General features: G+C 38.2%; 5 protein-coding genes across 7 annotated transcripts; 1 reads left to right on the forward strand and 4 right to left on the reverse strand.

Annotated features, from left to right (window-relative positions):
- Positions 1-6,337: 6,337 nt before the first annotated feature.
- Positions 6,338-9,424, reverse strand: LOC117629188 (galactoside 2-alpha-L-fucosyltransferase-like). The gene is made up of 2 exons (XM_034361692.1): positions 8,883-9,424; positions 6,338-8,037 (listed from the first exon to the last, which is right to left on the reverse strand). Exons 1-2 carry the CDS (start codon positions 9,130-9,132, stop codon positions 6,572-6,574), a joined length of 1,716 nt encoding a protein of 571 aa, XP_034217583.1. The 5' UTR covers positions 9,133-9,424; the 3' UTR covers positions 6,338-6,571.
- A 2,239-nt stretch (positions 9,425-11,663) lies between these two features.
- Positions 11,664-15,837, forward strand: LOC117629189 (ribulose-phosphate 3-epimerase, chloroplastic). 2 transcript variants are annotated; one of them, XM_034361694.1, is made up of 10 exons: positions 11,664-12,121; positions 12,604-12,718; positions 12,963-13,103; positions 13,189-13,302; positions 13,667-13,745; positions 14,371-14,480; positions 14,571-14,627; positions 14,977-15,046; positions 15,141-15,224; positions 15,687-15,837. In XM_034361694.1, the coding sequence occupies exons 1-9, from the start codon at positions 12,006-12,008 to the stop codon at positions 15,188-15,190; spliced, it is 852 nt and encodes a 283-aa protein (XP_034217585.1). In that variant the 5' UTR covers positions 11,664-12,005; the 3' UTR covers positions 15,191-15,224; positions 15,687-15,837. The 2 variants fall into 2 exon arrangements, with proteins under 2 accessions (XP_034217585.1, XP_034217584.1); XM_034361693.1 differs by having other exon boundaries at positions 11,879-12,121; positions 15,631-15,837.
- A 349-nt stretch (positions 15,838-16,186) lies between these two features.
- On the reverse strand, positions 16,187-18,644 carry LOC117629190 (NEP1-interacting protein-like 2). 2 transcript variants are annotated; one of them, XM_034361697.1, is made up of 6 exons: positions 18,516-18,641; positions 18,209-18,383; positions 17,665-17,843; positions 17,374-17,460; positions 16,838-16,996; positions 16,187-16,577 (listed from the first exon to the last, which is right to left on the reverse strand). In XM_034361697.1, the coding sequence occupies exons 2-6, from the start codon at positions 18,306-18,308 to the stop codon at positions 16,455-16,457; spliced, it is 648 nt and encodes a 215-aa protein (XP_034217588.1). In that variant the 5' UTR covers positions 18,309-18,383; positions 18,516-18,641; the 3' UTR covers positions 16,187-16,454. The 2 variants fall into 2 exon arrangements, with proteins under 2 accessions (XP_034217588.1, XP_034217586.1); XM_034361695.1 differs by having other exon boundaries at positions 18,209-18,644.
- A 1,302-nt stretch (positions 18,645-19,946) lies between these two features.
- Positions 19,947-21,559, reverse strand: LOC117628234 (putative pentatricopeptide repeat-containing protein At1g74400). Its single transcript, XM_034360635.1, has one exon. The coding sequence runs from the start codon at positions 21,397-21,399 to the stop codon at positions 20,083-20,085; it is 1,317 nt and encodes a 438-aa protein (XP_034216526.1). The 5' UTR covers positions 21,400-21,559; the 3' UTR covers positions 19,947-20,082.
- Positions 21,560-24,752: 3,193 nt separating this feature from the next.
- LOC117628167 (pentatricopeptide repeat-containing protein At5g61400) lies at positions 24,753-27,544 on the reverse strand. Its single transcript, XM_034360549.1, has one exon. The coding sequence runs from the start codon at positions 27,506-27,508 to the stop codon at positions 25,598-25,600; it is 1,911 nt and encodes a 636-aa protein (XP_034216440.1). The 5' UTR covers positions 27,509-27,544; the 3' UTR covers positions 24,753-25,597.
- Positions 27,545-27,607: the final 63 nt, after the last annotated feature.

The following is a 27,607-nucleotide window of genomic DNA, read 5'->3' on the forward strand; positions in this document are numbered from 1 at the left end:
TTGCCCCCTTCAACCTGGCAGTCACATGCCGGCAATCACCTTGACGATGGCTTCCGCAGCTGAGCCCACCCCTCGTCAATCGGAAGTGATGAAATCTCTAGCCGAGCTTTCCGCCCAGCAGAAATCCATAATGGAGGAGCTTCGCCTGATGCGCACCATTATTGCTAGCCCCAGTAAATCCCAAAGGACCACTCCGAACTTCACGGAGATTTACGAAACTCCAAGCCTTGAACCCTTTAATCCTTTCCCAAGGTCAGTGCATTATGGCTTAGTGAATTTCATCTTATCTTCTTAATTTTTGTTTCTCTGTAAAATTGTTGATGTTCTTCATTCACATTGTTGTTGTTACTTTTTTTATCTCGGTAGGTAGGGGTTTGATACTATTAACTTGACTTGTTCTATATATCTCTCTCTTCTCTGTCCAGCTTTCCCATGGTGCCACCAACGACAATAAATCAAGGGGAAGATAGATCTGTATATTTATTTGTGTCCTTTTATGATGGCCAATATACTGATGCAATCTATCAAGTGACGTTCAAACACGGAGGAGGAGTCTCTCATGAACCCCCATTTGTTGAAGTTGAGGATGAGTTCTCTAATGGTTTTTACGTTCAGGGTGCAAGAATTTTCAACCGCTCCGAATTATACATCCTTCTACAGGGACTCTTCCAAGTCATTCGGATATATTATTAACACGGAGATTGGGTCATATTATTCATCTCTTCCTCCCAATCTAGCCTCTAAACCATTAGCAACTCTTGTGTCTGCGTATGACAAGCTTTACTATGTTGCATCTCCAGCATGCTTACAACCAATTACGGAACCGTCCTTCGAGAGATATGATCGTGAGCAAGACATTTGGGAGCGAATGCCTTCTTTCCCATTTTATCGTGATGATGGCCGTATGGAAATAATTGGTTATGCCGTTTGTTATGGTGTTATTTTGTTTTCGTTGTGGGACTCCGACATGAATCCCGATGTCGTTGCTTTTCATGAGAGTAGAAACCAATGGAATAGAGTGACTTCTGCTTCTTATGCTCCCTTCAGAGGGAGGGCCGTGGTTGTAGGCGACACTATTTATGCCTTACATGCGCTTATGGTGGAGGAGATTATAGCATTCTCCTTTAGGATGGACAAAGGTGATCACGGTGGCATTGCATATTCCCTAACCCCATTGTTTATATTGCGTGGTCTGGAGATTGCTTGTCCGCCAGTGCCATTTTGTGAGCTTAATACAGGGTATTTGGTTCATTTGGGTAACCATGACTTTTTCCATGTCAAGACTGGCAGTCCCAATAGTGAAGCACATCCCAAGGTTCAATATCTTTGTATCACCACGTTTCAAATTGTTGTTGAAGGAGGAAAACATATTATCAGGACCATAAATTCAACTGTTCATCCTGTGGATGTCAAGGGTCGTGATTGGTTCTTCCTTGAGTTCTGCTTCACTCCGTAAGTTTCCTTCATATTTCTTGTGTTTACATTAATAAATTTATATTTTTACGTTGGGATTATATCACCGTTGTTTTTATGTAATAAGTTTTCTCATTATTATGACTCAGTGAGTGCGGGGATTATGAACCCATAGAAGAGGACATTGTGACTAGTATAAATCAGCCAAAAGAAGAAGAAACCACTCTGGAGACAACTCAGGATGAGACTTTTTCTATGTGGGAGGTGACTCGTAGTGAGGTTCTTGCTCGCCAATGTCAAAGGTGAAAGAAATGTGTTTGCATGAAATCTTGTTATTTATTTAATGACGTGAATCAAAAGACTCAATTACTTGCATGTCTTAATATTATTGGGTTTTGTAGAAAGAGGCCAAGAAAGAAGCCAAGCTGGAGTAACCGCCATGTAGTATGAAGTAGGTGCCAGGCAGCATGGAAAAGCCAACCAGAAAAAACCCACGAAGTTTAAGAACCTGTAATGTGAGAAGCTGTCTATATGACGAATGATGAGTTCGGCAGAAATTATTTATATAATTGTCAATTTTGGATTATGGGTTGTTGTAATTTTCATGGTGTTAAGCGTTTGTACCGAGATTATTGGCTTGGCATTTGCTACATATCTTCCTAACTCAGTGATTTTATTTTATTTTTTGTTTTTTTGGGGGCATATGTATATATATTTATTAAAATGTAGTTAAGTAATTGTCAGCTATATGACGAATGATGAGTTGGGAAGAAATTACTTATGTAATAATAATTGTCAATTTTGGATTACGGGTTATTGCAATTTTCATGTAGTTAATCATTTGTTTCAAGATTATTTGCTTGGCATTTGCTGCATATTTTCCTAACTCGTTGCTAGTTTTTTCCAGACACAGGGGCTCGGATCCATGACACTTTATTTTTTACACTAATTTTGATACAATTTTTACAATTTTGACACTAAAAACTAAAATTGAAATAGCAATATTTCATTTTTTAAAAAAGATATGTGGCAATATTTCAATAAAAATGTCACCACAACTGACATAGTGATAACATACCATTCTATAATTTCTCCACCCGAACCAAGCATGACGAAACTTTCCTCGTATCACACACACCCCCAATCAAGCATAATAAACTCCCCTCTACAGCGGCATCCCCAAACCCTAGAAATCACAACCTTCAGTGACTACTCAACCTTCATCTTGGGTAAAGGCTATGTCTTGACCATGACTTCCTGTCAATATGATCCACAGGGGAAGTTACCGGAGATGGAGAAATCTCCGGTCAATAAATCGGAGATAGAGAAAACCCAAAAGTTCGACTTGCAAACGTCAATACTGGAGCTGCTTGGCCTACTAAGCGCCAGTAGTGGTATTCCCGTACCCGGCAGTCCCAGGCTGACGATGGCTTCCACGACCGCTGATCTCACCCCTGCTCAATACCGTGCCTTGACGAAGTCATCGGAGGTGCTTTCCGGGCAGCTTTCTGCACAACTATCCGCCCAGCTTTCCGCACAGCTTTCTGCCCAGCAACTCCAACTGGCCGATTCGCAGAAATCAATACTGGAGTCGCTTCGTCTAATACGCTCTAGTAATGCTAGCCCCATTCAATCCACGACGACTCCAAATTTCACGGTGATTGACGACTGTCCCAACCGTGAGCCCTTCAATCCTCACCCAAGGTCAGTGCATTATGGGTTAGCGGATTTCATCTTATCTTCTAAATTTTGTTCTCTTTAAAATTGTTGATGTTCTTCTTTCGCATTGCTGTTGTTTTTTTTCTTAAAAAAAATCGAACAATTTTCTTTTTGTTTAGTTTTTAAGAGAATTTTGCATGCATCTTTAATTATATTTAAAGATTCTTGGTTGGACTATTTTTTCGGCTATCTTGATGCTACAAGAGGTTTTATATCTCTTTGCTACCATTCAGTTCACTTGTGTTACATATTCTTGAAATTGAATTGGATTACCATCTCATATTTCGAGCGCCTTTATCTGTTCCTTTGAGGTGTTTTCTTGCAAAAAATGTGTTATATTTTCTGAGGAATCGGATGTTATATTTTACAATTCTGGTCATGTATATATATATATATATATATATATATATTCTATGAATTGAACTTTGCATTTAACTATGATCGATCTATTACCCTCTTTAATATTTACTGTTTTGTTTTTATTTGTTTCTGTGTATCTATGCTTACTAAAGTAAATGGTGCAGCTTTTACCTTGCTTCATTCATTAAATCTCTCTAGGTAGGTAGGTCTTTGAAAATATTAATTTGACTTGTTCTATACATCTCTATCTTCTCTGTCCAGCTTTTCCGTGGAGCCAAAGCATGCATCGATGACGATATATAAATCAGGGGGAAGATAGATCGGTATATTTATTTGTGTCTTTTTATGATGGCGAGTACACTGATTCAATCTATAAAGTGACATTCAAACACGAAGGAGTCAGTCATGAACCCCCAGTCGTTGGACTTGTGGCAGAGTACTATGACAGTTTTCACATCAAGGGTGCAAGGATTTTCAACCGCTCCAAATTATACATCATTCCACAGGATGGTTATAATAAAACTCCTGGGGCCAAATCTTGCAGGCCATTAGGATATAGTATTGACACAAAGACTGGGTCATATTGTTCATCTCTTCCTATACATAGCCTCTAAACCAGTAGGAACTCTTGTGTCTGCTTATGACAAGCTTTATTATGTTGCATCTCCAGCGTGCTCACCACCAATTAAGGAGCCCTCGTTCGAGAGATATGATCCTGAGACCTTTGGGAGCGAATGACTTCTTTTCCATTTTATCATGACTATGGGAGCCATACGAAAATAATTGGTTATGCCGTTTGTTGTGGCGTTATTTTGTTTTCATTGTCAGACTCCTACTTGAATCCCTATGTCGTTGCTTTTCATGAGAGTAGAAATCAATGGAATCGAGTGACTTCTGCTTCTTATGCTTCTCTAAGGGAGAGCCGTGACTATAGGCGACACTATCTATGCCTTACATGTGAGATCCCACATCGACCAAACGGAGAGGGGGTGATGTGCCTTATATGGCACACCTCGCATCCTCATAGCGCGAGGCCTTTTGGGAGCTCACTGGCTTTGGAGTTGTAAGAACTCCAAAGTTAAGCGAGTTGGAGGCTGGAGCAATCCCAGGATGGGTGACCACCCTGGGAAGTTGCTTCGTGAGCTCTCAGAAACAAAACCGTGCGGGCTGGTGAGAATGTAGCCAGGCCCAAAGCGGACAATATCCTGTTACGGCGGAGCCGGTCCGGGGTGTGACAGAATGGTATCAGAGCCACTCTGCCGTGGGGTGCGAGTGTGCCGACGAGGACGTCGGATCCCTTAAGGGGGGTGGATTGTGAGATCCCACATCGACCAAACGGAGAAGGGGTGATGTGCCTTATATGGCACACCTCGCATCAATATAGTAGGAGGCCTCTTGGGAGCTCACTGGCTTCGGGTTCGTAGGAACTCCGAAGTTAAGCGAGTTGGAGGCTGGAGCAATCCCAGGATGGGTGACCACCCAGGGAAGTTGCTTCGTGAGCTCCCAGAAACAAAACCGTGCGGGCTGGTGAGAATGTAGCCAGGCCCAAAGCGGACAATATCGTGCTACGGCGGAGCCGGTCCGGGGTGTGACATTACATGCGCTTATGGAGGAGGTGATTATAGCATTCTCATTTAGGATGGACAAAGGTGAAGACGGTGGCATTGCATATTTCCTAAACCCACAATTTATATTGCGTGGCCTGAAGATTGCTCGTCCACCAGTGCCATTTTGTGAGCTTAAGACAGGGTATTTAGTCCATTTGGGTAACAAATACTTTTTTCATGTCAGGACTGGTAGTCCTGATGGCGAAGCATGTCCCATGGTTCAATATCTTTGTATCACCACGTTTCAAATTATTGTTGGAGAAGGAGGAAGACACATGATCAAGACCATACATTCAACTGTTCATCATGTGGATATCAAGGGCCGTGAATGGTTCTCACTTGAGTTCTGCTTTACATCGTAAGTTTTCTTCACGTTTCTTGTGTTTTCATCGATAAAATTACATTTGTATGTTGGAATTGTTTTACATTTGGTATGTAATAAGGTTTCTCATTATTATGACTCATTGAGTGCGGGGATTACGAACCCATAGAAGAGGAGAGTCTGACTAGTATGAATCAGCCAAAACAAGAAGAAACCACTTTGGATGAACATGATAAGCAGTTTTTGATCCATGAGGGGACTCATCATAAGCTTCTTGCTTACCCATGGCTAAGGTGAAAGAAATGTGTTTACAATAAAATCTTTTTATTTGTTTAATGACATGAATCAAGAGAATCAATTGTGTGCATTTCCAAGTATTTTTATAGCCTTTGAGTTTAGTTTATCGTAATATATTATTGGGTTTTGCAGAGAGTAGCTAAGCTGGGGTAGCCGCTGTGTATCATGAAATAGGCGGCATGCATCATGAAAAGGCCAAGCACAAAAACAAACCCAATTAGGACCGCAAACCGAAGACACGGCGGAGGGAAGGATTACGAGTGGAAGAAGAAAAACACCTGGAATGTAAGAAGGTGTTGCATGCATCTATATGACGAATGATGAGTTGGGAAGAAATTACTTTTATGTACTTGTCAATTTTGGATTATGGGTTATTGCAATTTTCATGTAGTTAAGCATTTGTACCCGGTATATATAAAGATATATCACTGCTTCTGTTATACTAATTCAAACTAACAGTGCCTTAGGTGATTTGGACTTGGAGGTCAACTAATTCAAGCAAAAACTTAACTACAAGATCAATTAAGCATAACCAAATCAAATGTATACCAATTCAATGTCTGAGAATGGTTGATTGACCCCTTATTCTCAATTGCTGTTGTTGTTGTTGAATCATAAAAAGGTTGAATATACTGCCAATGATATTATATACACACAAACACACACTCGTTGGTGTACCTGAAAAAATGCAAATGTTATTCATGATCAAAAAGTTACAACAGACATATAACCCAGCTACCAGTGCTCCCAAGTGGTCCTGGGTTCAAACCCCCACGGTACCCGTGTGTGTGAGTTTTCCCACTCTCCCTTACTAACTTTGGATATATAAATAAAAAACAGACATATAATGCAGCTACAACTCCTCATAACTATCAACCAACTTAAGACCCCAGCTCATATCCTCGCAATGCCTCACATGGGGAACTAATTTGCCGGTGTCCACTCCTGTCTTCGCCTTGCAATCATAGAAGGGAGGCGCGTGGAAGCAAGGCTCCATTGACATGGCTCGCTGACAAGGAGGATCGGGTGCTGTCCTGTTCTCTGGTTTGTAGAGTATCCATGGTGTCAGCCCTCCAAGACTCTGCGCCACATACCCAAAGGTTGACCATGAGCTTGTGACCAGCACATCTGTCAAACTTAGTAAGTACATTTCGGTCCATGCCTTGCGGTTGTGCATTAGCTTCTCAGTCTGTTGATACTCCTCATGACTAGGCTGATAAATGCCAATCACCTCCCCGGTCACAGTAGGATGCTCCCAATACATGTCCCTGAGCTTCTCAAAGTAACCAGAACTTAAAGATGTCATCAGCACAGCTTTAGACTTTGGGGTTCCCAATGGACTGACAATGAAATCCTGCCTGTTGATTTCTGGTAGCAAATTCTCCTTCACCGCACAGGCTAGGATCTGATCAAACACATGTTGAAAGGGGCCAGTTCCAGTATCAAAAACTCTGATCTGGATGCCTACTCTTTCATCTGCTTTTTCTAAATAAGCTTGATAGTATCTAGTAATAAGTCCCCATACTACGTTTGTGGGGTGGAAAAGGTATCGACCCAAAAAGTGGAAAGCCGTTTCCTTCCTCGGGAAGAGATTATTTAGTTCTTGCTCAAAAGATGGGATCAAGAAAAGAGATGGGACAAAATAGTTATCTGTTTTCATGATCAACCACGGTATCTTTTGGAGAAAAGTTTGATCTTGGCTGCAGAAGAAAAGCTTATCTTGATCATCATAATCATGGGCTAGATGGAGATATACAAAAGATGGCATCATCGAACCATCGGAATTTGTAAAGTTGGTATTCTTCTTCAGCATCTTCCCGTAACAGTGAGGTGATTTCTGATCCAAGCTGTCAAACTGATTCTTAAGGGGGAAATCCATGGGGAGGAACCACGAGACTTCTGGAAATGGTTCACAGAAGAGATCAACCATGTCAACTCCAGGGTCCACTAGTAAAACCCGGTTTGTCAGGACAGCATAAAGAAATGCTGAAGCTAAGGTCAATATCCTATTCCCTAATCCACTAAAGGAAATCCATACCACATAGTTACAATCCAGGGAGCTTGTGTGATAGCCAGACTTAAGTTGTTCTATGGTTTTGTTATAGAATTCAGTATAAGGTCCACACCGTTTATGTAGAGCTTCATAGCTTCGTAACTTGGATATAAGGTAAGAAGAGGGTCTGTATGGCAGTTCTTTACGATATGACGCTGACTGGTACCTGCTGACACAAGATCCCTCATCAAATCCATCAGCGAGAAGGCCTCTAAGCAATTTATCCTTTGGCACCTCAAGAGACTGTGAAAATTGATCTTCTGAATCTATGAATTGCAAAATGAAAAAAGAACGATGAAATATTAGAAGCTTGACAAAAGTAGAGAGACCAGGAACTTTACATATATGCATCACTCAGAAGTAGATTATCAGAACCTACGAATACTAGAACCACCTATTAAGGGATTTATATCACCATCATAGCTGCATCATGTGACTCACAAGTAGGCAGACCAGGATTTTTACATGGATTGCATATGAATTTTCTGGCACTAAGAGAATAACCTAAGAAAGTGGGCTGTGACAGCATTTGAAAGCAAAAGAAAAAAATTGACAACACAAAGCAAAACACAAAAGGAGATTGAAACAAAGAAACTAAATGTGATAACACATATGTTAAACAAAGTAGTTGGAAATGGAAACATAGCAGACAACTAAATATGATAACAAAGTAGTCAGAAATGGAAACAGAGCAGTACATTAACAACCAACAGCACTTCTCCCATTTTAGAAGACATATTGGTATCGACTCCACAAGAACCAAAGGATGAAAATCAGCCAATGAAGCTGATGAAGTGCAGGACTTGATCCAACCTAAAGGCACTACGAGAACAAAAAGGTGAAGTAGAAAAGGTCAAAAAGTTAGCACAACCGCCAGCAGTAAAAGTTCCTCAAGTCCTTAAGTTCAACTTGCTCTCAAGAACTATAATGCAGCTCATGCAAAAGCTTCGAGAATGTCAATCAAATTGCAATTCTTTCAGCATATGACCCAATAAACAATCTCTCAAACCCAATTAAACTAAAGACTAAAAATTGGTACAAAAATCACAGTGAAATTAAAATTAACCAAATCCAACTAGATCATACTAAAAATTAAGCTTAAATCTGTTACCTTTTCTGTGTTCCACTTCAAGAACTCGAGCTTTTGAAGTTTCAAAAACAGCATCCGAAGGGGGGTCTCTGAGAACCACATTCACTGAGAAGAGCACCGAAAACACAATCAAGCCAGCCACAAAGATCCCCATCACCTTCATCGAACTGAAACCAGATTTCCAATCCGGGTTCCTCAGAGCGTTACGGGTATCCAAATCCAAGTGGGTAGATAAATGATCACCATCAAGGTTTTGCTTGAACCTCTTCATTTTCTGAAAATCTTCATCTGGGTATTGCCAAGACCCAGCTCAGGTCCACTTTGACGCAATAGTATTCTGATCTGGGTCTATTTGGACCAATGGGTGGTGAGGTGGATCGTAGAATTGTGCTTCCAGTGACTGGTTTTGGACTGTGAAGTTGAACTTGAAGGTTTGGGGGAGAAGTAGAAGAAGCCGGGGTGGCAGGGATACAGTACAATTGGTATTGAATAAGATTTGCTACAATTGGATAGATAGCCAATAGTGGCAGGCACGTCCAAAAATTCACATTTGATATGTCGGTGCGGCCATGTTCATCGTTGACGGGATGAATTGGTGTGGTGACTTTGTCAATATTTAACCTTGGCTTTTATATATTAAAGTTCAGATTTTATTGAACACATAAAAGTTGGGATTATTTGTATTTCATAGACATTAAGGCTGAGGTAGCAATTTTCAAGTGCCAATGCAATTGTGATAACATTGATCATCTGAACTTGCATATAAAGTCAATATTTATTGGGTGCTTTAGGGTTTGAACCTTAGGTGGATATGGAAGAGTTAAATTAATTGAGTTATATCTTTTGAGCAATCCCGATTTCTTGGACCACAGGAGTTCAAGAAATTTGTAGTCACTCACCGTTGGATATTAATCCAATTGTTCAAAAAAAAAAATTTAAAAGAATGCAAGAGTGAGTGAACCGTTGAATTTACATTTAGTAGTGAGTGACCACAAATCTCTTGGATCCCTGTAGTCCAAGAGATTAAGACTAACCCCTCGAGATTTCAAAACAAGGTTCGTAATATTTATGATTTTAAGTTAATGATTGGTTAAGAATTTGTAATCTCAGCCATCCATTAGATGTGTTAGTGAATTTAATATGCAGCATATATGCAATCAAATGGTTAAGATTAGAAATCCTTAACCAATCCTTAACATAAAATCCATGAAGCATTTTTAATATTTATAAATTTAATACGTTATCGTTTTTCTTATCAAGATACTATATTGTTCTTTTGCTTTCATTCTATGACTGTATGATTGTATGACACTATCACACGTACAAGTTTTTGTTTAGAGTGCTGAATTAATGTAATATTTTATAAAATGTGAAAATTAAATTTCGATTAACCTAAGAGAGAATGATGAGAGGTTCATATTCAATCCAATCCAAGTCAATTAATTTTTAATGGGTTTTGAAATGTGAATTGGATTGGATGTTCCTCATAAATCACTTCAATTATAATTTGGTTTCATGTTTTTATTTTCCTCTTATAGGTAAAATTGAATAAATTATGAACAATTGGATTCATTTGATAGAATATAACTATGTTAATATATTATAGACCAAATAACTTTTCTTCTATTCTATTCGACAAATGAAAACCAAGTCTACAATATGGTTAAGATGGTTCATGTTGAGGGTCATCTTAGGGAAATGAGGTGAGTCTTCAGTAGGGGAGAAGGTAATGACCTTCAGAAAGGGAAGAATCTGCAGAAGACAAAGTGGAAGAAGCAGTCGTCAAGCTTCGGACATCGGTGTGGTGTCTGTCGAAGGCTCTCCGATGCTTAAGTTATGAGTGGTAAATTTGACAGAGTAGCAGTAAAAGTGAGAAAGTAATTACCCTTTTTACACGAGCACTATTCCCTATTTATAGAGAAGTGAAAATAGGGGCTTTGTACAAAGTTTCGATGTGAGACTTTGTGTAAGCTGTTATAGAGGTGACATGTGTCATAGCCCTAGGTTCTGTAGTCGAGAGCTTCGGCAGGTGTTTTACGGCTTCGGAAGGAGGGCCTACCTTCGGTAGGTTAGGGAGGAGATGATGTCACTCGTCTGCTAAGGGTTTGTCTGTATCCTTGTTTAGCGTGTTTTCTCTCCCAAGTGTCGTTCGTCTAATGCCAGACACGCTTGATTAATTATGGTGTAAACAGTTCACAACATTTTTGAGTTGGGTGTGGGCATAGCCCTATATATGCATAGTTGAACACAATGCTGAAGTTGCAATTTACAAGTGCCAATGCAATTTTGGTAACATTGATCATTTGCACTTGCGTATCAAGTGAATAATAAGTACCATGATCACCAACGAGTTTGCTTGCACATTCTTCAACTCCATTTCGAAATTTCCTTAATATATGATTACGCACTCGATTGATACACACTCTAGTAGAGATTTTATTCATAACTCGTGAATCTCACGACTACTAGTATGAAGAATATGAATAGGTCATGGTTTCAAACAAATACCAATTGAAGGTGATTTTGAATTAATTACAGATTGTGTTTACAAGTGAAGCCTAAGTAGTTGCATTCACCTGACCATTGCCAAATATACCAAGCTCTTCTCTCTGTTTGCTTAACAGGTTGTCTTCTCTTCATTTTAAGGTGATTTGTTAGAGGAAACAAAATTATCTAATTTTTTCACACTGACTTGTAAGTTAGTGAAAGAAAAACATACAAATTGAAAAACATTTCAGCACCCTTAATTAGATGGACAAATTGAAATTCTTGTTAAGTCTGTTTTCAACAGTTTCGACTAAAAAAAGAAAAACTATGTTTTCAACAGAAGTATGGGGACAAGAGCCCAACGTTAGCAAACGGCCTTTGGCCAGTTGCAAATTACAACTATAGAGCACCAACCATTGCAGATAAGAAAATCCCCACATACCCCACCCACCCCCAAAAGAAAAAACCGTTGTGACACGTGTCGCCCACAGGTTTTTTCTTCCTGAATTTCTCCGAGATTTTTCTTTTTCAATCCTATGCTGAAGGATTGGTGGGAAGGCAAAGAGAGAAAGTTAGAAGGAAAAAAAGACCAAACCTTTTTCTCACTACGGCACCAACTAACCGTTGAAGCTACAGACAGAGATTCAGAGGGAAAAGATGTCAGCTGCTTCACTTTGCTCATCAACTCTCAAGTCCCAGATCAATGGACTTGGTGGTGGTCTTAAGCTTCAAAGACCATTTCTTTCTCAGCCCACCTCTCTTACCTTCACAAGGTATTGTTTTCTTGATTTGGTGTACGTTTTTTTTTTCCTTTGAATTCCAATTTGGTTTGATTGTATTTTGGATTTTCAAGTCTAGGATATCATATTTGCGTGTTCGGATGAAACCCAGTTGTGGAAAGTAATACACCGTTGGAAATGTTTAAATTTTCTGAATAACTGTCGCAGAGTTCTATTGGCGTGAGTCCAAATTTATACTGGAAATCATTTCATTCTGATGATGACTGTTGGCATAGATGAAGATAACTTTTTTGGAGCTGCACCCATATGTGCTTTCTTTCAAAGCGCCATTAAGAAAATAGTGATTCTTTCTTGCTTTATGAGAAGGGTGAATTTCAAGTAAATGTATTCATTTGATTTTGTTTATAAAGAGCAGAGTTCTGTGTGCTGTGTGCAAATAGATATTATGGTCATCAAGTTTGATATTTTGGTATTTGACTTTGTGCCTGACTGCAATCGTGCTCGTTTGATTTCAGGAAGAAATGTAAGACTCTGGTGAAGGCTTCAGCTCGGGTTGATAAATTCTCAAAAAGTGATATAATTGTTTCTCCATCTATTCTTTCTGCCAACTTTGCAAAGTTGGGAGAGCAGGTTCTATTCTTATTTTTTATTTCTTAGTGGAATTTTCTTTTCAGTTACTAAATTGTGAGGGCAACATGGATTATGGAAACTTGAAATTGTCTATAATCTGTTTCATTGCCAAAAAACTGTTTAGAATTGTTGCATCAGATTTCCAAATGTAGAAATATAAGTTGAAACTCTTAGCAGTTTTGCTGATATTTGTGGCATTTTCGTATTGGTTTGGGCGTTAGAGTTTGACTCTCACTTTATCTAGGTAAAAGCTGTAGAGTTGGCAGGTTGTGACTGGATTCATGTGGATGTAATGGATGGTCGTTTTGTTCCAAATATTACCATTGGACCTCTTGTAGTTGATGCCTTGCGCCCTGTGACAGACCTTCCGTTGGATGTGCATCTGGTATTTTTTGTTCTACATGTTTTGATATGAATTGGATAGACATTGAATAAAAAGCAAGAACTAATGTGAAATTTAAATGCTCCAGATGATTGTGGAACCTGAGCAGCGAGTGCCAGATTTTATCAAAGCTGGAGCCGACATTGTTAGTGTTCATGCTGAACAATCGTCCACCATTCATTTACATCGTTCAGTTAATCAGGTGAGATTTCCCTCTTATCCTTGTGATTGCACATGTGTCAAAACATGGAGACATCTGAGTTACATTAAAATTAGTTTTGTGTTATCTTGTCTCTACTCAGAATTCATGGGATGTATTTAGGCTTATCCAAATTATGAGAAGGGAATAAGTGATAGACATAGATGGTGAAACCAAGCTAGGACTGCATGATCCAAATTGTTTTTCTTGTTTTATGAGAATGCATTTAGGCTTATTCCTGCTATAGACACTGTGTTAAGTAACCATACATTTGTGGTGCATAAGATGCAATCATTACCAGAAAAGGAATATGGTTTGTGCTACTAATTCATCTTTTTAGTAATCCTACACTTTTATTATTATTCAGATAAAGAGTCTGGGAGCTAAAGCTGGAGTTGTCCTTAACCCTGGTACCCCACTAACTGCAATAGAGTACGTCCTTGATGGTGAGTGTTTTTGTGAAAATATTGTATGTTCTCATTCTTTTAGGGAATATAGTCATGCTGTTGCCTTATAAAAACATTAAAGGGGATCTTGCTTCTCGAGGCTCTTTCCTCTTTGTGGAGTATTTTGCCCGTGGGATTGGGTCTAGTTACATACCTAGCCTTCCGGATAGGCTAAGCTTCAAATAATTGAAGTAGTAAACGAAAAGGTGAAGAAAATCTGGATAACAAGAATAAATATGCTGGCGAAAAGGCCAATTTTTTTGTCGGATACCAGTATTCTGCTAAAGGTTTTTAACATATAGATGTTGGAGGGGATTATTAGTGGTATTGACAACAAGCAATGGTTTCTACCGAAATTACTTGTAGTAGTACAACTATTTTATATATGTAAATATCGTAAGAAAGGAAAACTTATATAAAAAAATCTGCCAGAATATTCCTTAAAAAACAAAAACTTATCTGTCCCTTATTTTTAAAAGATGAGCTCATGCATGGGAAGGGAGAGTACAAAGAGAAAAATGAGTGTTACTCCCATATTAAGTCGTCTAACAATATTATAATTGGAGTTATATGGTATATCATCTAGTGAAAAGTAGTGATATTGACTATCTGTTGCATGTTTCAGTGGTTGATCTGGTCTTGATTATGTCGGTAAACCCTGGCTTTGGCGGGCAGAGCTTCATAGAGAGCCAAGTAAAGAAAATTTCAGAATTGAGAAGACTGTGCGTGGAGAAAGTATGATCTCTATTCATATTTTGTGGGATTCTATTCTTGCATTTTATGTGAGCTGAAGAGGTATTCATAGTTTGTTTGTTATTACTACAGGGGGTGAACCCGTGGATTGAAGTAGATGGTGGAGTTGGTCCAGCAAATGCATATAAGGTGTGTGGACCAAGTGTTGATGTCCCTGTTATAAAATAATTGAAATGGAGCCTGATGGTTAACTACATCATGCTAAGAAGTAACCAAAAAATCTAACTTACCCTCTCTGAAAACTTTAAAACAACTGTTGGATTCAGATTATGTTTGACATTATCATTGTGATCCACAATATTGAAATATAAAATCAATGCAGAAAGTGGGACTTGGGGAAAAGGTTCCGTAAAGAAAAATGGGGGTTGGGGCAGGGTCATGTTGATTAATTGAGCCTGAACACATTTGTTAAGTGTGAACGGAGGTGCACGACTTAGGATGCAATGAGTCCAGTTTCAAATGTTTGCTATGGTGGCAGGTTATTGAGGCTGGAGCTAATGCTCTTGTTGCCGGTTCTGCTGTCTTTGGAGCTAAAGATTATGCTGAAGGTATAAACCGTACAGATCGGAAAACCTATATTATTAGTCCAGATGAACTAATGCACTTATATCTTAATGTTGGCTTCTATTTACCATCTTGCAGCTATAAAAGGAATCAAGAACAGTAAAAGGCCTGTAGCAGTTGCAGTGTGAAATGACCTCCAAATGATCCTGTTGTTTTCAGAAGGTGATTCCATAGTCATCATTGCCATATACATTATATCCTCACTTCATTTGAGTTTCTGAATGAATTTTCGGAGTATGTTATTTTTGGTACTGTAGTTGGATAGGATTACTGCAATTAGACGAGAAAAAGGGAAAAAGAATTACCGTGGTAAGAAATCCTCAACAGTGGTGATAAGCAAAAACCTATTAGCATTTTCTGTAAATCAGTTCACCAATATGCAGCCCAAATTGTTTTCTTGAAATTCATCTGGTTGATGACTTCTTGAATTTCCAGACATGATGCACGGCTATGGATTTGGGCAATGGCAAAGCTTGTAAATTTAGAAGAGATTCTTGAAAGCATGATTTTGATCTTGTTCTGACCTTTTTTTTGACTAACCTGAACAAAGTTATCTTTGTATATGCAGAAATTTAAGTACAAGCTCGGAAGCATACTCATCATTTTCATCTTCTCTTGTATCAGAGGAATAGAGATAAACTATTAAGCAATCAAGTCTGCGGTCCCCCTGTGATGCATAGATTCTGTACCATACTGGGGTTTGATAATTCGAACTTCAAGCCCGTGGCTCTGTAACAGATCATTCCATCTTAATGAAGCATTTTCTTGTCCTCCCTTTTTTCTTCCTTGCCTTTCAGAATTAAATCAGAGTTCGAAACTTAAAAACTAACAGCACATTCAGGCCAAAAAGAAATTAAATTATGTTTTCTACATGGTTTATCAAAATTTTGCTATCTGCATAAAGCAAAGCTCCTCAACAGAATGTGTTTAGGTTTAATGAAAATGCAAAAGGAAAATATTGACCGAGGGTGAAATGGCCTCCAGACCTCCTCCAACAACAATGAAATGTCAAAGGAAAATACTGACTTAAGAGTAAAATGAGCGCGAGAAGAAGATCAAGGGGGAGCATAAATTTCTGAAAATGTCTGAAATACACAAATGCATTTTCATTGCTAGGCATAAAGTTTCTTTCCCAACATTTCTGAAAATTTTGTATTGATAACTTGCATCTAAAACAGCAACTTTCAATGTCCACTCCATCTTTAAAAGGAGTAACATAATGCCTCATGAGGAACTATGTTATTTACACTGTACAGAAAAAAAAAACAAACCAACCCCCAAACTGCAAAGGCTTAAGTACAGGACAAGACAATAACCATTATATACATTCCCACTAATGGGCTAGTAACTTCTCTTTGAAACACCACTGTACACAAAATACACGTATTTCATTCACACATTTTGTCTGCATAATGGGCACGAAGCATGTCTGATGAGCCACTTATCCACACATGCCAGGTGAAATTTATGCTGACACAAGGGCAGGGTCCTTGCAATTTCTCCTACTTCAACATCCTGCAGAAATCATATTGTTATCGTTGAGATTTAGGTAGAGTCCTTTTCAGTTAAATCGAAGTGAATTAATACATGTAGGGAAATTGCACTGTTCTTGAAATATTAAAGATAATTATAGAGATATTTATACAAAATTAAGATTTAAGTATTGATTAAGCAATTTCCATAATAGCAGTACAACAACTATTATTATCGTTGCCACATCATCACTTACAACTACAGAAACAAAAAGTTCAAGCATTCCTAGAAAGAGTTCTGACCTGCAAACATATCGTACAACAGAAACCTTGAGCTGCCCTGGTATCCCCCACAATCACATGAGATGGTAGTTTCTTCAGCACATCCCTTGACAGCCCTTTAGTTTCAGATCCTCCAAAGGCATCATAAATCTCATCACGGCGAAGATTAGCGAAGGTAACCTGCTCATTCCAGCTTAATAAATTAGATAAAAAGCAATTGAGGGACACACCATCAGAGTTTTTTTTGAACAACTTGTCCCATCATTAACTTTCAGATCAATAAAGTGGTAAGAAAAGCGACAAGGTGTAATGAGGTCAAAGGCTGGATTCAAAAGCTGCTGGGTCATATGAAAATCTAGGATTAAAAAATTTGGGAGCAAACAAAAGGGAACAAGGTGTAATGAGGAAGTCAAAATTGATAGCTGAGATAGAAAGGGAAACACAATCCGCTTGCTAGCATCCAACTAAACTGGACATGCCTATGCGCAGCCACAAAATTTTCAACTTTCAAATGATATTGCTTCAAAAGAAAAAAGTTTGTGTTAAAGAGTGAAAACCTGCCACTGGTTAGCAGTGTGCCCTTCTGGTGGTGCTAAGTTTTCCTCCTCAAATCTCCAACAAATAAGCTCCTCTGTAATTTCTGCCTGAACCCAAAAAACAGACAATCAGTCTATAGTATTACGATGATGTGATGCTATGCCTTTATAAGCTTAACTATGGGTCCCTGATTATAAACTTCAGCTGAAAACCAAAATTTTTCAATCATGGTTTAGACATTTCTAAGGATCACCTTTGGTGTGAAAGAAAGAAAGAAAGAGAAACTTATATACCAGAGCGTAACAACTAACCATCAATGAAGATCTTCGTGAACCAGGCCGACCTAGTCGCAGTAAATCACGTGACGCCTCCAAAATCTCTACAGAGAGTACAGCCCCAGCAACAGCACCCAGTCCAGCTCCACGAACAACACCTTTATCAGAAGCTTTTCCAGCTAAAGCACCAGCAATACCTCCAGTGAAAAATCCAGCTGCAAGAGGACGATAATGTAAAGACGCAAATCAATCCCCATTAAAAAGAATATATATCACTACTATTATATAGTTACATCAGCTTCTTCATAATCGGACATGGGAAAAATAACATCAATTTCTTAGTTACATATTAGATTTACAATTCTTCAAACATTTATTGAAAAATAGAAATGAAAACACCATGAACATAAAGTTCAAAACATGAAGTTCCATACAAACACAACAAACACAGGCACGCACTTTGACATATATGAAAAATAACCAAAACCCACAAGCTGATATGATATCACAACCGCTAAAAATTCAAGATTGAAAGCGGAAAGCAAAAAAATAAAATAAAGCAACAAGAATTTGTAAATACCAAGAGCACAGAGCAAAACCAGAGCTCCAGCAACGAAGTTAATGATAAGCAGAGGAACACGTTGAACGACTCCAACCCTTTGTAGCTCAGCGGGCTCCATAACGGTCAAGTAGAGGCAAAACGTCGTGGGATTACTGAAACTCAAAGTGGGGTTTTCTGCTGCACAAATCTCAGACTACAGGTAGAGATTGAGAAAGATTAATGGGTCACACGTAGAAAATGGAACCCTAGCCCTAGTTCATGAAACTTGCAGAAAATTAATTGAGCGGATAGGATAAGCTAATGACATAAATAAGGGAACTGTTACCGATCAAGATTTTGTAAATGATATAAAGGCTCAAACTTTGCAGCTTGTTTGCTAATTTTGGGTGGTACCAGAGATGATAACAAATCCAAAACAGAGGAATGACATTGACAAAGCAAAATGCAGATAAATATCAGAGAAAAGCAATCAATTCTTGAGACTTGGATAAGTCCAAAAAATATATTAAATTAAAAGTCCAAAATAATATAAAAGGAAAAAATAATAATAATGGATGAGAGTGGAGTGCGAGTATAGTACAGGTGGCAAGCTGTTAAGTGATTCTTAAGTCTAAATAATTGCTACTTCAAAAAAAAAAAAAGTCTAAATAATTGCTCCCGAAAAAAAGGTCTAGAAATTAAATTAAAAAGTAGCCACCCCCAAACCCACCCAACCCGAACCTCGCAGCTGACCCCACCCCACCGATTTTCACTATTCTGGAGTGTCTTGTGTCAGGAACATGGGTGTGGGTGCTCGTAGGCTAGCCTAGCTCGAAAGATTCCATGAATTGATTTGTCCGGACGCTTCATGGTTGTTTGAACTCAAAAACGAGGGAGAAATAGGCGGAGAAAGAGGCGGAGGCGTTGGCGGGCGGCATGGAAGGAAGGGGTTGCCACCTTGGGGTAGATAAAAACTTATTTATACCAGAATATCACTGTGGTTTAATTCCGAATCAATCACTTATTACCATGTATTTCAACTTTTCAAATTAACCATGCGAATTTTTGATATAATAATCCTTTATAGATTTAGGATACCGTCATGGTTGCATCTACATTACATCTAAGTACTTCATAAAAGGGAAGGGTGGGGTGGGGTGATTTGGGTTGGGTCATGGGCGGCTGTCACGGTGGGGTCAGGTTTTTGTTTTTTCTCTAGTGTTTGTTTTGATTTAGACTAAATAATGTCAAGTTGAAGTTACTTAAATATATATATATATATGTGTGTGTCAAAAATTCCAAAATTCACGGCGTATATTTAAGTTAATAGATTAAATTATTAGAATATTTGTTAATTAAATATATATATATATATGTGTCATAATTTCAAAATTTTACGGCTTATATTAAAGTTATTAGATTAAATTATTAGAACAATTGTTAATTAAATATAGATGTGTCATAATTTCAAAATTGACGTATTACATTTAAGTTATTTGATTAGTTGATTAAAATATTTCTAGATGTAGCATGTATCTTTCAATGTATAGGTTTGGAATGTTTAATAATCTTTAAATACAGATGTTGGAATCTATTTGCATGTGTATCGTGACATTGTGACATTGTGTGTTGGCACCAAATGTAGTTGACCTGTCATTGTTTGTTGGTATCAAATGTAGTTGACTTTAATTCATTATGTTTATATTACCAATTTAAACTTAAGATTAAATTCTTTCTATAATTTTCCTAAGATCATTCATGCATTCCTCAGAAAATAAAAATCCATCTTGAAAAATATAAAACAAGTAGTGATATTTAAGTTACAAGTAGCAACACAGTTGCACTACAACCTTTGTTCTCCCTCAAGACTCGTTTAGGCTTGAAAGCTCAGGAGAGTGGCCATATACTTAGAATCAACTGCTTGAGATCTTCTTTGCTTCAGCAATGCTCCTTCCCACCTCAATTGAACTGCAACCAGGAGATCTTCTTTGCTTTATTTGGTCTCTAACAATCACCTTCTTCTCCCACATGCCTTTGGCAGCATAGATGTTGGACAAAGCAACATCATCGCCAACATAACTTGGCCCAAAATCAAGCAGCTTCTGCCTCACTTGTGACCCAAGTTCAGCATCTCCATGGAGGCTGCATGCACCCAGCAATGTCCTCCAAACCACTGCATTTGAAGGCACTTCTGTCTTCGAAATAAAGTCGTAAGCTTCTTGCAGAAGCCCAGCTCGGCAAAGAAGATCCACCATGCAGCCGAAGTGAGCTTCCCTGGGCTTCAAATGGTACTCTTGACACATGCTTTTGAAATGCCACTTCCCTTCCTCTACCAGCCCTGCGTGGCTGCAGGCCATCAAAACTCCTATGAAAGTAACGTCATTTGGGACAATTGAAGAGCTTCCATAGCTACCGTCCTTCTTGTTCTTCCTGGTGTTATTACTCGCTTCTTTCATTTGTCCGAAGAGTTTAAGCGCTTCTTCTGCTTGTCCATGTAACGCATGCCCCACAATCATTGATGTCCAAGTCATAACATCCTTTTCTTGCAGGCTATCGAACAATCTCCTTGCAGTTCCAATATCCCCACATTTTGCATGCATGTTAACAAGAGCATTGCTCAAGCTTAAATCTGTATCGAACTCATATTTACGACGGACATAAGCATTAATCCATTCTCCCATTTCCAATGCTCCGAGATCAGCGCATGCGGAGAGAGCAACTGTCAACATAACTTGATCAGGTTCCACACTGTGCATCTGCATCTGCCTGAACAGCTGAAGAGCTTTGTTAGGCTGTTGATCGTCGACATAAGCAGAAACCAAGGTGGTCCAGCAAACTACGTTTTTGCAGGGTATTTCATCAAACACTAGGTGTGCATCTACAACATTACTCGCAGCAGAGTACATATTCATAAGAGATGTTTGGAGGAAAACTATGGATTGAAAGCCATACTTAAGCAAAAGGGCATGCAGTTGTTTCCCCTCAAGTGGGAGAGACTTTTGGGAGCAAGCTTTGAGGACAAACAGGAGAGTATAGCTATCAATTGTGGAAGGGCTTTTTCTCAATATGTCTCTAAACAGTAAGAAAGCTTTGATGGTGCAATTGGATTTGAGGTATCTCTTAAGGGTCTGGTTTGCTTTAGGTGGTTTGAGGTGTGTGTGAAGTTGGGTTTTAGGAAGATGAAATGGGGCACAAGGTTTTGCCAAAGGAAACCTTTTCAGGAATCTCATGATCTTCGCTACAAGAGCAACCAAAATTGAGCTATCAAGGATAGAAACGACATTATTTATATTCAATATTGGTTTGTGCTTTTTCAATCTCTAATCAAATTTAATTACAGAAATCATTAGGTTAATTGTTAGCTACAGTAACATATCATTTTGGTTAATTGTTATTAATACTTTTAAATAGGAAAAACCAGAAACAGAGGACTTTTTAGCATCACAACACTTTGGGTGGATTTTGGACCATTTCAAATTTGTTCCCCTTGCTCTTAATACCACTGGCGTTCATCTGCTACATAAAATCTATATTTATAACCAACCTTGCTAATAGTCATGGTGGATCCCTCCTAGGTGCTTGTTTCTTCTGTCTGAGGCCAGGGAAATGTTTAACCCTAGATTTTTCTTGAATCATAAAAGCAAGCATAAACTATAAAATAAACCCTTCTGAGCCTAAGCATTTCCTTCATGGAGCATATGCTTATTTTCCTGCAGCATAGAAGCTCAGTAATTATAATCATGCCATTTATTTTTTTTATACACACAAAGTCGGCTATGGATCCTATGGGAACTCTTCATCTGTGATAGTGTCATCTAAGACCAAGACGATGTTCATAGTTGCTTCGGCTGAAACCACAAGACTAATGCTCTTCCGTGGAGGCGCGATCTCCTGTAAGAGAAAATAAAAACCAAACAAAGACACAAACATATATGAGTGTTTTTCGATTTAACTGTTTGTCTAGTTGGTGACAAGGGAAAGATTTGAGCACAATGTGGATCACTCAGTAACCAGCCATTCTCATGTTGTTAAAAAAAAAAAAAAAGAGGGATACCTACCTTAGGAGGCTTCCTCTGCCTCCAAGAGTGGATCCACAAGTTTAATATCTCATCAATGCATAATGGCTTGACCAGATAATCAGTAGCACCAAATTTTACGAAATTGTAAAGAAAACAGCTTTCGTCCTGCGTCGACAGCACTTCAAAACCACAAGGAAAGCAAAGTATGATGTGCTACACAAGTTAAACTGACGTTTAGTAATTAGTTTAATACATTTCTAGAATAAATAAGAAGTTACCAATAAACAATTGTTAATAACTACTTTCATTTTAAATCTAAACGACTCTTAATATTGGATTACGTCAATCATTACTTTAATATGTTGTTACTATACTGTTTTTTTTATATACTTAAATAATTATAAACTTTTAATGTTGTGCAATTTTTTTTTATAGGTTTGGATCCTCTACTTTGTTAGGATCTGCTTGACTTTCATTATTTACATGTCCGAGCCTAATTGAGTCCTTAATATTTTGAAAATGGATTTTAGACTCCAAATCCTAAATCCAAGTCACAACGTGATTTAGTAATATCAACTACTTGTTGGAGTTTAAATGAAATACATGAACTTGAGTCCCGCGTTGAAAAATAAGAGAAAGTCTCTACTCCTTCTAAGTGGGAGTCTTTCCACACGTGCTATGTGGAAGCTGGGACTAGTAGAGTGGAACTTGGGCCTCACCTTTTGATTGGGTTTGGATTATATATACATAATAATTCATATTCAATAATCAAAAACTAGGTATCGTGGTTAGTACGACGTAAACTGTTTCTCGGTGAAATTTCAGAACTCTAATTGTAAAACCCAAGGTTGAATTACGTGAGTATCCAAGCTTAATCGAGTCATAAGTGCCCCATAGTAGTCTTGTGGTTAGGACTTGAGACTTGGAATTAAGGTTTGGAGGCTCAAATCCATTTTTGGAATACTAAATAATTTTTAAAAAATTAAAATTATTTTTAAAATATATTCAGAAATTAAAAGTAATTTTAAAGTCCACAAAATTATTTAAGATAAGTAAATATAATTAATTAAAACATAAATAATTATAATTATAATTTAAAAAAAGTTAAGATCTTACTCAACTAAACTAAACATACTAATTTTGTCTAAATAAAATAAAATACAAAGTCCACCAAATAATTTAAAATAAGTAATTACTATTTATTAAGTAATTTATGAATTAATAAAAGATATAAATACTAATTATTCACTAAATAAATAATAATTAAAGTAATTAAAAAAGAAACCCATTTTGTGTAGTATAGCCGGGCGGCTATACTGTTAAAATATTAGAATATATGCTATACTGTTAAAATATTAGAATACATAAATAGTATAGCCGCGCGGCGCTACTATTTAAATTCTAACAAATATACCGTTAAAATATTCGAATGCAATTAAAGAGGAAAGCCGAGCGGCTATACCGTCAAAATATTCGTATATATTTAAAAGTATAGCGGGGCGTATTTTAAAGCGGCTATACTGTTGATAATAGTATTGGAACTCAAGGTGCACATGCTAGAAAAAAGTGCTGTTGCATATTATACATCCAAACTCCGAAATGCTTGGAATTCAAGAAAACAATTAATTGGGAACTTCGTTTCAGCCCATGATCAAAGTGCAAGAAGAAAGGATTGCTATATACATACACGTACGTTATGTCACATTACGTACCCTGATAACTGCATTTTGCCAGTAGTGTGGAAACCTCCTCACAACTCTCTGCGTCGCGGTCACACGACAAAATTCTTACTCTGCTACAATCAATGGACATGTTCTTGCTCTTAGCTCTGCTGCTTGCTACCATAATGGCTGCTGCTGTTGCCAATGTCTATTTGCTTACCTTTCTCAATTGCAATTCAGATCAGCAGAACACAAGCACAAGGCCTAGAGATGCACATATCCATGCAGCAATCAAACTCCCATGCTACAAATACATCAGTTACCCAACAAAAAGTTTGGCCTACCAAACTTTGGGTCGGCTTGCACGGCCTCCAGCCAGATATCTTGAGGATCTGATCATAAATTTTACAACATCTCACCTTTTCAGAGTTCTAAATTAAGCTCATGCTCCTTCTCCATTTTAAGGATTAAACCCCATTGTCTCATGGATTACGACAACTAAACTCAGAGCACCAAAATCATTTCAGAACATAACCACCACATGTTATGCTATGACTTGCACAATAATTGTCTTGGACTATATACGTTCCAGAATTTGAAAACTGAGATTGATTTTCTCAAAATGATCAAATTGAAATTAATGCGTAACCTGTAATAAACTAGAATTATATCCAAAACTTCTAATCATTTACTGCAAAAAAAAACCCCAAAACCCAAATTTATAGAAGCAGAGCAGTGTGTTGATTTATATCTATATATATACAAGCTGCAAGTGGACACTGCTAGAAATTAGTAGAGAAAAAAAACAATGAAGTACATTGGATGCACGGGAGGCTTTATCCTTTCCCAAGATTTCTTGCTGCACATGCTATACCATAAAATTTAACTCACAGTATCATACATGAGTATATTGTAGCCATCACATCCTTTACCAAATGACAAAATATCAAGCACATCCATGATTTCATCCAGCAAAAAAATTTCAGTCACATGCTCAGCAAAACATTCAGTCATATGAAATGGGGAAGAAGGCTTTGCCACCCTTGTTTGGATAAAAGGAAAACTTTTCAGGAATCTCATTATCCGTTTCAAAGTAACCAAAACATTTAAGACAAGGCTTTATGGTGTGGAAATTCAAATAGGCTTGCCCTGGACTAATCACGCACTGAGAAAGTTGCTGTGAGAATTACATGCGAGAAGCAACATTCCCTTCTTCTAATATCTTGAGGATTTCGAACCTTAATAATATCACCTCATTCGACCAAATAAAAAAAATAACATGATTTTATGAACTTCACATTATCCAAGTTTGCTGCTACACTAACTTCTGCTCTGTGACAACTTTAACAAATTGAAATACAAATATGAACCAAACCAACAGAGCTAGTTTATGTAAGCAATAGAAACTGTCGAACAAGACTGGCCTAACTCGAATCAGGAATGTTTTGACAATGACCATGAGCATCCGAGTGTATTTGCAGGCTTTAAAGTTCACAATAGTAAGCATTGCACTATTCAACAAATAGGTTAGTCTTTTACCTCTCAGTAGAGAAGATGTAATGTTAATCCAACTTGTCTGTTACTTAAGCCAAAAACACAGCATGAACTATTTCATATATTCTCAATAACCCTAGAGGTCCTTTCTGTCAAGGATATTGTTAATCTCCAACCCGATATAGAGACCTTAATTCTATTCCAAACTGTAGCCTCTTACGACCAAGAACCAACCTAATTCCATTTGATCATCCTCACAATGCCTGAGCTGATTTTAGGTCACCACTTTCTCGATAACCCCTAGCTAAGATTGCACATATGCCTGCACTGGGCATCATACCCATCTTTATCATATCTGCATGCAGCATCATCACGCCAATCATATGCTTGGCTTTGAAGTGCCCATTTAAGATGACAACGCAAGTTACTGCATCTGGTCTCAAACCATAGCATCTCATATCCGAAAAGAACTTGGTTGCCTTGAAAATTTGGCCTTCTTCACACAAACCATGAATTAAAGCTGTATAAGTTATGTGATTTGGGGAATATATAGAGGGGCCAGCTTTAGTTTTCTCCAGAAAAAGTTTGATTGCACCAGAAGTCCTTCCATTTTTACACAGGCCATCAATCAAGCAACTAACAGTAAAAGCATTTGGGGTGAGGCCTGCCTCCAGCATCTCCTGATGCAGCCGATGAGCCTCTTTCACATTACCAACTTTAAAATGCCCATCGATCAAAGTTGTGTAAGTTACTATATCAGGCACAAGGCTTTTACTCACCAGTGAGTACAAGTCCATAGCAGCTTCTATGTTCCCCATCTTGCAATATGCATCAATCAAAGGATTGAAGGTGATGACATCGGGTTCCATACCAATTTGAATCATTTGAGAGCACACCTCCAAAGCCTTCCCTATATTGTGTTCTTTACAATACCCATCAATTAGTGAATTATAAATCGCAGAATTCGCAATTAATCCCTCTTTCTCCATCTTTTGAAGTAAGTGATGTGCTTCTCCCACTCCACCAACAGTACACAGACCTTTAATTAGGATGTTGTAAGTCACGACATCCGGCAAAATTCCAAACTTTTCCATCTCTGATTTCAAATCCATAGCTTGAGATAATTGTTGAACCTTACAGTGCCCATCAATCAAAGCATTATACACAGATATATTAGGAACAATGCCGAACTTAACCATATATACAAAAACGCTCCTTGCAGCTCTCAGTTGGCCTAATTTGCAAAGTGCATCAATTAAAATACTACATATCACAACATTTGGCTGCAAGCCATCACCTAGCATCTTCCCATACAAGATAAGGGCTTGCTTAATATTAGCCATTTTGCAATACCCATTCATCAGAGTACTGTAAGTCCACAGATTTGGGAGCACACCAGCTTCCCCCATCATCTTAAATATACTTTCCGCTTCCACCATTCTACCCTCATTGCACAGACCCCGAATAATAGATGTATAGATCACAACCGTTGGTTTAATCCCTCTCTCACCCATTTCATCAAACAATTTACGGGCCTTCAAGTTATCGCCTTCTCTACAACATACACCAATTAACACGCCATATGTAACAAGACTGGGTGACAATCCACGAGAACTCATTTCATTATAAAGTTCCCACATCAATTTGAGCTGACCCGTCTTCCCCAACCCATCTAAGAGCGCATGACAAGCCTGCATTGCAGGCAACACCCCAATGTTGCGGTACACCCACAAGGCTTCTTCAACAAGGCCCATCTCGGATAACCCAATAATTAACACTCCAAACACATCTGGAGAAAACCTCGAGCTTTCTAAGCAGTTAAGTGCATCGAAAACCAAGTGACAAGCAAGGCTGGGGTTGCAGAACTTTTGAAGGTCGTGGATGAGGTCTTTTATCAAGCACCTGGATTGAACATACCGTTGGGCATTGACTAAAACATGGGTAATCGCTGCATAAAGCTGAAGATTCTTTCTTGGGCCCATTTGCTTTGACGCAATATTGAAGAGCTCTAGTGCTTGGGTAGGGGTTTGACATTTGAGTATGCTGCTCGTGAAATTGGATAACGAAGAAGAGGAAGAGGAAGAAGAAAAAGAAGAAGAAGAAGAAGAAGAAGAAGAAGAAGAGGGAGATGATGAGAAAGAAAGTGCTCTTAAAAGCTTCAACATCTGGTGGAAGTGGAACTGGAAGTGTAGTAGGTGAAGATGGGTGTGTGTGTTTGGAACAGAAGAGCTTGAACGTTTGCCCAAATGATTATTTCGCGCAAT

This window comes from Prunus dulcis, chromosome 5 (genome assembly GCF_902201215.1).
Source record: "Prunus dulcis chromosome 5, ALMONDv2, whole genome shotgun sequence".
In the NCBI taxonomy this organism is placed as follows: domain Eukaryota; kingdom Viridiplantae; phylum Streptophyta; class Magnoliopsida; order Rosales; family Rosaceae; genus Prunus; species Prunus dulcis.